General features: G+C 41.2%; 1 protein-coding gene across 1 annotated transcript; it reads right to left on the bottom strand.

The window, feature by feature from the left end:
• Positions 1 to 135: 135 nt before the first annotated feature.
• ndufb6 (NADH:ubiquinone oxidoreductase subunit B) lies at positions 136 to 11,369 on the bottom strand. Its single transcript, XM_061984516.1, has 4 exons — positions 11,075 to 11,369; positions 3,580 to 3,672; positions 3,464 to 3,508; positions 136 to 269 (listed from the first exon to the last, which is right to left on the bottom strand). The coding sequence occupies exons 1-4, from the start codon at positions 11,252 to 11,254 to the stop codon at positions 204 to 206; spliced, it is 384 nt and encodes a 127-aa protein (XP_061840500.1). The 5' UTR covers positions 11,255 to 11,369; the 3' UTR covers positions 136 to 203.
• Between the last annotated feature and the right edge of the window lie 13 nt (positions 11,370 to 11,382).

The following is an 11,382-nucleotide window of genomic DNA, read 5'->3' as shown; positions in this document are numbered from 1 at the left end:
TGCATAATAGAAAACATTAAGAAAAATCAAAATAGTGAATCAAGTTGAGGCAATATTTTGTGAAAAACAATGTGATTCAAATTCTCAGTTATATTTACAACAACTTCTAGAACAGACTCATACAAAAACAGGACATACTAATATTTTTATTTTATTGGCATATTCACAGTTTTTTTACAACAGATACTCATGATATTTCCATGTCAGTGATGACCATGGCTTTCTGGGAGGTCTGGAACAACTTCGCCCGTCTCCAGGATTACGTCACCCTAAACATACAAATACATACATTAGGAGTTTTACAGGGATCAAACTCTGTAGCAAGTAACACCCAAACTGTATTTTTTTTATAAAGAATACTTCCCACCTAAATGGGGCATAGCATCAACCACTACATTTCCATGCACTAAATTGGCTGATTTCTCAGATAGTTTTTTTTGTTGTATTTTTTTCTTTAAGCACAGATAAAAGTATTGCTTTTCCGGTTGACTTTGACATCACACCAGGCATCTGTGGATCATAACAAGTAAACAGCCTCGCTCTGTTGTATTTCATGTACGCTGTAATTTTGGCACATATTAGAAATATTACATCTCTAATGGCTAAGCTGATGTTGAATAGCAGACAGCATCAATAAATGATCTTAGATTGCATTACGAACATGACACTACTACCAAGAATGCAAAGAAAGACTGGCGGGAGAGTTGTTTCAAATACATTTATTGGACGGAGAATCATGGAAACAAAACTTTCAAACGTCTAGGAATTCATTCATAAGGCTCTCTGGATTGATAGGAGTTTTAAATCCGAAGGAAAAGACCGTTCGTCCCCTGGCCAATATTGTTCCAGATGAAGGTTGCTATTGTTCTGGACTATATTGCCAGTTGTGTGGAATACAGAGTTATTGTTAATCATCTTGGAGCGCACAAGTGCAGCGTGAAGACGTTTGTGTACACTTTATTATTTGCCTTGCAATATACCTGCTTCATTCTCTTCCATGCCATTTGTATTTCGTTCGGGAGTCCGAATTAAGTCGGCATTCTCCATTTCCTTAGCCACCTTTTATAATAAAGCTCTGTTTCTTTCTTTCTCCCATCGATGCACTTCAAAATATTCAGTTCTTTTTTGTGAAGCAAAGAAACAGTCTCCTCTTCATTCCAGTTGTTGCATATGTTTTTTAATAGTATCTGCTTCCGGGTTTTATCCCGCGCGCTGAGAGGCGCGTGTGCGATACGAAGGGTCCTTTCCGACGACACACACCCACTGGAGAAATCTGGCTGCCAATCGCATAATCCAGGTCTGTTAGTCCAACTTTTCAAAAACCGAACACAATCGGATTAAGGTGTTTCCATGAGTTGTAGGATGTTTATTTAAAGCCAAACTTTTTGACAAATCAGACTAATTCAGTGCATGGACATGTACTGACTGACCAAGTTCACACTACAGGCCAAAATGGACCCGATATGATTTTTTATTTTTGAAATCAGATTTTTTTCCAGCTGACTGTTTAGTTTACAAGTAAAATGTGATCTTTCTCAGACTCCAGTATAAACGCGCACATGCCCCAATGTGGCCTCGACGTTACTTGCATGTGCAGTTTGATGAAGGGAAAAAAAGGAAGTAGGAAGTAAAAGAAACATGAAAGTCGCTACTACACGAAAAAACATGGGACGCCACAGATCAGCATGTTAGTGGGTTTGTGCCGTGGCTGTAGTGTAGAGGAAATAAGTATTCCATAGAACAGTGTTTTTCAACCACTGCTGCGGCACATTAGTGTGCCGTGAGATACAGTCTGGTGTGCCGTGGGAGATTATCTAAATTTACCTATTTGGGTTAAATATATATATTTTTGCAAACCAGTAATTATAGTCTGCAAATAATGTGTTGTTGTTGAGTGTCGGTGCTGTCTTGAGCTCGGCAGAGTAATTGCGTAATACTCTTCCATATCAGTAGGTGGCAGCCGGTAGCTAATTGCTTTGTAGATGTCGAAAACAGCGGGAGGCAGTGTGCAGGTAAAAAGGTATCTAATGCTTAAACCAAAAATAAACAAAAGGCGAGTGCCCCTCAGAAAAAGCACTGAAGCTTAGGGAAGGCTATGCAGAACGAAACTAAAACGGAACTGGCTGCAAAGTAAACAAAAACAGAATGCTGGACGACAGCAAAGACTTACTGCGGAGAAAAAACGGCGTCCACAATGTACATCCGAACATGACATTACAATCAACAATGTCCCCACAAAGAAGGATAAAAACAACTGAAATATTCTTGATTGCTAAAACAAAGTAGATGCGGGAAATATCGCTCAAAGGAAGACATGAAACTGCTACAGGAAAATACCAAAAATAGAGAAAAAGCCACCAAAATAGGAGCGCAAGACAAGAACTAAAACTCAAATTAAGTCGGGGCGTGATGTGACAGGTGGTGACAGTACACCTACTTTGAGACACGATCTACAGTGATGCATGCTTGGTTATGGTTTAAAGTCAAATCCAATAATTGCAACGACGACTTTTTACTGGCAACTGAGTTTCGTTTTTTAATGAGATCTGCTGGTGGTGTGCCTCTGGATTTATTCAACTCAAAAAATGTGCCTTGGCTCAAAAAAGGTTGAAAAACACTGTCATAGAAAACAACTGCAGGAATAAGAAGAAGAGACTTGTAACTGGGCACACGATTGATGTAACTCAACCAAAGATGATGTAAAAGTCCCAAACAGGTCACATTGTGTGTAGACTGCACTCACATTTGAAAATATTAGATTTCAAATGGATTCTGACTACCTCTTGATGTGGCTCAAATCTGATGTGAAAATATCAGGTTTGACGCACTTTGGAGCGACTGGCAAAAAAATATCAGATCCATGTCAATTGGGGGCAAAACATTAGATTTGTTGTCCACTGTAAACAGCCAATTAGAGCAGAGAGCACTATTTGGGTCTATTTAATAGAGCTGTGATTTTTTAGGCACAAAATCTATCCTTTTTTTATAACATTGGATGCCAGTTCTATGATTAACTACATTCCTCCATAAAATAAACAGCTTTGATCAATTTCTATATTACTTAAAAGAAAACCGGTTTTGTTCAATAAAATGCTTCCCACAAACATTTAATAAGGTCAAATACGAATAAGGCAACAAAATAAGTATCCCACACTTGTCTTTTCCAATGTAAATCTGTAGAGCAGATATGGGGATCTACATCAACAATATGATTTGCCTAAGTGGGTGGATAGGACAGATTGGGAAAAAAAGTTTAAATACTTTTTTCTTTTTTTTTAATCGATTAACAATCTTTACAAATAAGAATCGCGATTAATCTGAAAATCTTTTTTTTTTTTGACACCCCTACTATATAACATATTGCTTTGACAGTTTATGCTCAGATACTAAGTAGTTAGGACACAAAAATGTTAGTTTTCAATATGTAAAATAAGGAAAATATAGAGGAATTGATGATACTCACTGGGAAAAGCTTGGGCTTCAATTCCACAATGCCATAGGGCCTTTGCTGTGAAGGACAACAATAAAACCATATTTAAATCACATCTAATATTAAATTGAATGCAAATTATAACTTACTGCAATATGGTATTTCACGTAGTAGTGGACGAGCCAAGCTGGAATCAAGAACCGTGTTAATGTGAAAACACCACCTTTGTAGGCTTTGTACGTCTGTGGGGAAGAAACATACTGTAAACCAGAGGTCTCCCACATACAGAACAATCCAATGACAACAAATGATAAGGGAACTGTGGCAGTGTTATCAAATACAAGCGGTCACACAAATATTTATATGTATGAGCCTATTTTTATTACAAATTACATGATGACATCACACTACCACAAGGGATGTAAATCTCTTTGTGATGGACGATTTCATTCGCATCGCAATACATGGGTTGCGATGAGATTCAAAAATGATTCATTTAGAAAACAGAACGATTTGATGTGATTTGATTTAGTGTATGAACGATTCAATACGATTCGATTTTGTGTCTGAGAAATTCGATAGTATGGTTTACATTTGTTGATGGACACATTCTGTTTTACACCACAAAAGAACATAAGCAGTCCTTCCTGTGCATACGCTCATATTAGAGGATAAATAGTTAGGACCTTGGCACCAAGTACTCAGACCAGATCTGTCCAACTAAAGTCTATGAGCATGAATTGATGAAAACTACTTGGATGAGAGGCCAAACAAGACGTCTTCAAAGACAACTGAACAGTTGAATGCCATGAGAATAACAATAACCTGATGAATCAGAACAGCCGTCAGCCATTTATCTTCAAATACAAACCCCGTTACCATGTGAGTTGGGAAATTGTGTTAGATGTAAATATAAACAGAATACAATGATTTGCAAATCCTTTTCAACCCATATTCAATTGAATGCACTACAAAGAAAAGATATTTGATGTTCAAACTCATAAACTTTATTTTTTTTTTGCAAATAATAATTAACTTAGAATTTCATGGCTGCAACACGTGCCAAAGTAGTTGGGAAAGGGCATGTTCACCACTGTATTACATGGCCTTTCCTTTTAACAACACTCAGTAAACGTTTGGGAACTGAGGAGACACATTTTTAAGCTTCTGAGGTGGAATTATTTCCCATTCTTGCTTGATATACAGCTTAAGTTGTTCAACAGTCCGGGGGTCTCCGTTGTGGTATTTTAGGCTTCATAATGCGCCACACATTTTCAATGGGAGACAGGTCTGGACTAAAGGCAGGCCAGTCTAGTACCCGCACTCTTTTACTATGAAGCCACGTTGATGTAACACGTGGCTTGGCATTGTCTTGCTGGAATAAGCAGGGGCGTCCATGGTAACGTTGCTTGGATGGCAACATATGTTGCTCCAAAACCTGTATGTACCTTTCAGCATTAATGGCGCCTTCACATATGTGTAAGTTACCCATGTCTTGGGCACTAATACACCCCCATACCATCACAGATGCTGGCTTTTCAACTTTGCGCCTATAAAATTTTTGGATGGTTCTTTTCCTCTTTGGTACGGAGGACACGACGTCCAGTTTCCAAAAACATTTTGAAATGTGGACTCGTCAGACCACAGAACACTTTTCCACTTTGTATCAGTCCATTTTAGATGAGCTCAGGCCCAGCGAAGCCAACAGCGTTTCTGGGTGTTGTTGATAAACGGTTTTCGCCTTACATAGGAGAGTTTTAACTTGCACTTACAGATGTAGCGACCAACTGTAGTTACTGACAGTGGGTTTCTGAAGTGTTCCTGAGCCCATGTGGTGATATCCTTTACACACTGATGTTGCTTGTTGATGCAGTACAGCCTGAAGGATCGAAGGTCACGGGCTTAGCTGCTTACGTGCAGTGATTTCTCCAGATTCTCTGAACCCTTTGATGATATTACGGACCGTAGATGGTGAAATCCCTAAATTCCTTGCAATAGCTGGTTGAGAAAACATTTTCTTAAACTGTTCAACAATTTGCTCACGCATTTGTTGAAAAATCGGTGACCCTCGCCCCATCCTTGTTTGTGAATGACTGAGCATTTCATGGAATCTACTTTTATACCGAATCATGGCACCCACCTGTTCCCAATTTGCCTGTTCACCTGTGGGATGTTCCAAATAAGTGTTTGATGAGCATTCCTCAACTTTATCAGTGTTTATTGCCACCTTTCCCAACTTCTTTGTCACATGTTGCTGGCATCAAATTCTAAAGTTAATGATTATTTGCAAAAAAAAAATGTTTATCAGTTTGAACATCAAATATGTTGTCTTAGTAGCACATTCAACTGAATATGGGTTGAAAATGATTTGCAAATCATTGTATTCCATTTATATTTACATCTAACACAATTTCCCAACTCATATGGAAACGGGATTTGTAAAAAAAAGAGGACATTTTATAAACGTGACATTCTTCCAGTATGTTAACATTTGTAAACATACTACATTAAGCCACATGGATAAATATATATTGTAAAATGTATTTTTCATTTGATTTGTGTTCATGTTTTTTTTTTAGAGTATTTAAAAAGTCCTTAATGAGTTGTGTATACAGTGCAAGTCACTTAGGTCTTATTGTAATATAAGATCAGGCTAACACTAAAACTCGACTTACATCACAGTTAGGGCTGGGCGATTTATCGAGTTTGTAAGATATATCGATATACTTTAACAATATATGAATAAGTAAATATCGTAATATCTATATAATTTATTTTTACGTTAAAATGACCAAACGCGCTTATTTGTTGTGTTCCTTGTTCTCCCCCGCTCCCCCTCCATGGGCTACTAAACCCCTCCCCTTCCTCCCTCCAAGACGTGCTTGCAGTATAAGAACATCCATGATTGGTTGGTTGTTTAATATGATGAGTCACGATTGGTTAGGGACAGGCCAATCAGAGGCAAGATAGGGCCGGTCATCGAACCAGGAACGGAAATCACAAAGTGCCTGCCTGCAAATGTATTTTTTTATCTGAGTTTGATACATCCATCCATCCATCCATTTTCTACCGCTTGTCCTGTTAGGGGTCGCGGGGGTGCTGTAGCCTATCTCAGTTACATTCGGGCGGAAGGCCAGGTACACCCTGGACAAGTCGCCACCTCATCGCAGGGCCAACACAGATAGACAACATTCACATTCACATTTACACACTAGGGCCAATTTAGTGTTGCCAATCAACCTATCCCCAGGTGCATGTCTTTGGAGGTGGGAGGAAGCTGGAGTACCCGGAGTATTATTTGCGCAGCTATGTTATTTATTTTATGTAGAAAGAATATTTTTCTATTTTATTTATGTTATGTAATTCTGTGCTACTTAAACAGTTTATTTTATGTGCTGTTAATACCCATCTTGACTAACTGGGTTAATAAAAGTGCCACTGACTGTTTACAGAACAGTTGTCATTCACTTTAGGACTGGGCGATTTTTCGAATATACTCGATATATTGCGGGTTTGTCTCTGTGTTATGTGGAAAATGACTATTTCGTTGAGTATTCGAGTATACGTTCTCACGTAGTTGTTTTTAGCTGCAGGCATTACACTACAGGCGTTTCTCACTCTTTCTTGTCTCTCCTTCTCACAGAGAGTTAGAACAAGCGCACCTTACATACGTCACATGGTGACGACGAGTAAGAAGAAGAAGTACGCTTGCAAGTTCCAAAATGATTGGAAAAAATAATTTCAGTTCATCCAGGACAGCTCAAAGAGGAAGGGGTATGCTGCCTGCACATTTTGTAGATCAGACCTCTCCATTGAACACGGTGGCCGAAAGTATATACTCATTCATGAACAGATTATTTATATAGAAAAGTATTTATTTTTGTTATAAGAAATACTTGAAAATATATATACCCCCCCCCCCACATGCAATGATGTACATGTATTCCTAGAATATACTGGGGGCCAATAACAACGAGTTGTGGGGCCAAAATGGCCCGCGGGGCGCACTTTGGACATAAATATAAAATGATGAATGCCTGTGATTCTAATCCAGTGGTTCTTAACCTGGGTTCGATCGAACCCCAGGGGTTCGGTGAGTCGGGCTCAGGGGTTCGGCGGAGGTCAAGACACACCCGACTCATTGTGTAAATAAAAACGTTTCCCTATCGGCGTATTACGGATACGGCAACAGCAGAAGTCACACTGATTTGCAGGTGTGTAATTTGTTGTGCGTTTATGCACTGTGTTGGTTTTGTTCTTTGAACAAGGTGATGTTCATTTTGTGCACCAGTAAAAAAACATGGTAACACTTTAGTATGGGGAACATATTCACCATTAATTAGTTGCTTATTAACATGCAAATTATTAACATATTGGCTCTTAACTAGTCATTATTAAGTACTTATTAATGCCTTATTCAGCATGGCCTTATTATAACCCTAACCCTCTAACCCTGGCTCGAACCCTCTAACCCAGGGGTGGGCAATTAATTTTTACCGGGGGCAGCATGAGCAACCCGAGCACTGCTGGAGGGCCACATTGACAATATTTCAATTAAATTTTGCTCAATATTATTTTTGATATATACCGTAAGATAAATAATAATAATAATAATTAATAATAATAATAATAATAATAATAATACTTTCATTTAACCTAACTTAACTTTATACCAAAAGCACTGCTTTGGAAATCATTTGTACCCCTTTCAGAAATCACATTTAGTTCACCTTAAACATCCTCATGTTGCACAATGAAATGTAAGCATAGGATGAAGTGTGCATTCCTGTAACTTTCTCTAGTAACAGCATTCCATGATTAATATCAATAAATTAACATTAATAATACATGACAGTAAAATAAGCACACGTAGGAGTCATAGTGTAACTTTGTGTGGTGTTTGAGTTGTCCGACTTTTTGTGTGGCCATAAACGCAGCAGTGGTTTAGTGGTATGCGTGTTGGTGACAGATGACAAGTTGCTTTTGGCCTGGTTTGTACGGCAGAAAATTACTAGTTTTTCGAGATATACGTTTTTTACTCATGTTTTTGGTGTGGTTATGGCCGTATATAAACAATTTTGCTCAATAAAGTGATCGATATAATTCCTGACCTCGAAGCATCTCGATAGACGTTACAATAATTGAACGGTGTTCAATTGAACGGTGTTGACGAACACAGTTAGGGCCGCTTGTTGTCACTGTCACTCAGAGTTGCATTGCAAAATTACACAGAATAAATGTGTTTATTTTGTTTAGAATTCAGATGGGTTTGATTTGGTGCGCGGCATATATTTGCTGTGCACAGAGGACGCTTGAGCAGTGCGCAATTGCGCAGGCGCGTACCTTAGAGGGAACGTTGCTTGGCAGTCCATGTCTTGTTGAAAACACGCCATTCGTCATCAACTTTTCTCTTTTAAGCGTCTCGGGTGTAAACCGTGCATCACTTGTCGCTGTGCACCTTCACTCACAGGTTACACACGGACATACGCCCATAAATAACACTTTTCAAAATAAAAGCAGCACCGTTGTATTGCGCGCACGACATAAAAGTTTTTTCAACTTTATTTTGTAATTTGTGATTGCAGCTGTTCACATTCACTCACAATCACGCACGCACATACGTCCACACGGAAGTAATACAAATAACACTTTTCAAAACAAAAGCAGCACCGTTGTATTGCACACTCGACATAGATCCATCCATCTTCTTCCGCTTATCCGAGGTCGGGTTGCGGGGGCAGCAACCTAAGCAGGGAAGCCCAGACTTCCCTCTCCCCAGCCACCTCGTCCAGCTCCTCCCGGGGGATCCCGAGGCGTTCCCAGGCCAGCCGGGAGACATAGTCTTCCCAACGTGTCCTGGGTCTTCCCCGTGGCCTCCTACCGGTCGGACGTGCCCGAAACACCTTCCTAGGGAGGCGTTCGGGTGGCATCCTGACCAGATGCCCGAACCACCTCATCTGGCTCCTCTCGATGTGGAGGAGCAGCGGCTTTACTTTGAGCTCCCCCCGGATGACAGAGCTTCTCACCCTATCTCTAAGGGAGAGCCCTGCCACCTGGCGGAGGAAACTCATTTCGGCCGCTTGTACCCGTGATCTTGTCCTTTCGGTCATAACCCAAAGCTCATGACCATAGGTGAGGATGGGAACGTAGATCGACCGGTAAATTGAGAGCTTTGCCTTCCGGCTCAGCTCCTTCTTCACCACAACGGGTCGATACAGCGTCCGCATTACTGAAGATGCCGCACCGATCCGCCTGTCGATCTCACGATCCACTCTTCCCTCACTTGTGAACAAGACTCCGAGGTACTTGAACTCCTCCACTTGGGGCAGGGTCTCCTCCCCAACCCGAAGATGGCATTACACCCTTTTCCGGGCGAGAACCATGGACTCGGACTTGGAGGTGCTGATTCTCATCCCAGTCGCTTCACACTCGGCTGCGAACCGATCCAGCGAGAGCTGAAGATCCTGACCAGATGAAGCCATCAGGACCACGTCATCTGCAAAAAGCAGAGACCTAATTCTGCAGCCACCAAACCGGATCCCCTCAACGCCTTGACTGCGCCTAGAAATTCTGTCCATAAAAGTTATAAACAGAATCGGTGACAAAGGGCAGCCTTGGCGGAGTCCAACCCTCACTGGAAACGTGTCCGACTTACTGCCGGCAATGCGGACCAAGCTCTGACACTGATCATACAGGGAGCGGACCGCCAAAATCAGACAGTCCGATACCGCATACTCTCTGAGCACTCCCCACAGGACTTCCCGAGGGACACGGTCGAATGCCTTCTCCAAGTCCACAAAGCACATGTAGACTGGTTGGGCAAACTCCCATGCACCCTCAAGGACCCCGTCGAGAGTATAGAGCTGGTCCACAGTTCCACGACCAGGACGAAAACCACACTGTTCCTCCTGAATTCGAGGTTCGACTATCCGGCGTAGCCTCCTCTCCAGTACACCACTCGACATAGATACTTTTTTAAATTTATTTTGTAATTTATGATTGGCCTCACGCGGGCAGGACAGGGACGCACAAAGGGCCGGATGAGGCCCGCGGGCCGCAGAATGCCCAGGTCTGCTCTAACCCTAACCATCCATCCAACCATCCATTTTCTAACGCTTATTCCCTTCGGGGTCGCGGGGGGAGCTGGAGCCTATCTCAGCTACAATCAGGCGGAAGGCGGGGTACACCCTGGACAAGTCGCCACCTCATAGCAGGGCCAACACAGATAGACAGACAACATTCACACTCACATTCACACACTAATTAAGTCTTTGTTACTTAGAATATGTTCCCCTAGTGTCCAAAAAACTATAAATTAAGTCTTTGTTACTTAGAATATGTTCCCCATACTAAAGTGTTACTAATAACATATAACTTTGTCTTGAATTTGAAAAAAAAAACATTTTATTTTTAACTAAAGAAGGGTTGGGTGAATGCGCATATGAAACTGGTGGGGTTCGGTACCTCCAACAAGGTTAAGAACCACTGTTCTTATTGTAGCTGTAAACAAAACGGGCCTTTAACGTTCGGGAAGAAATACGTTAATGTTATCTTAGCAATGAAATTCAAAATGCGCTATAAATGTTGACAGAAACCAACGTTATTCACAATGTAAAGTTGTAGGCCTGTTAGCATTGGACTCACGTAAAGCCGCCACAGGGTCTTGGGTTCAAGAAAGCCTGCCCAGAACCGAGCGACCGCACCAGGAGGTTTAGCCTGAACGACGGGCTCCCTGGGGCTGAGCTCCTGGTCCTTTAGCCACTGCCTGCGGAGCTTGGTGAGCTGGTCGAAACGGAGCTTCTCGTCTGGAGTGTAGCCAGACATTTTCTATCAGTTATTGGGAGTTCAACCTCGGCCAAAAGCTACAATGACACCATGGAGGACGTCGTTTACAAACCGGAAGTGAGATTTTTGTGTTTCAGCTGCTCTGAGAATGTAGTGGCGACACCTGC

The sequence above is a fragment of the Nerophis lumbriciformis genome, linkage group LG25, assembly GCF_033978685.3.
Source record: "Nerophis lumbriciformis linkage group LG25, RoL_Nlum_v2.1, whole genome shotgun sequence".
NCBI lineage: Eukaryota > Metazoa > Chordata > Actinopteri > Syngnathiformes > Syngnathidae > Nerophis > Nerophis lumbriciformis.
This window is presented reverse-complemented; position numbering and strand designations above follow the sequence as displayed.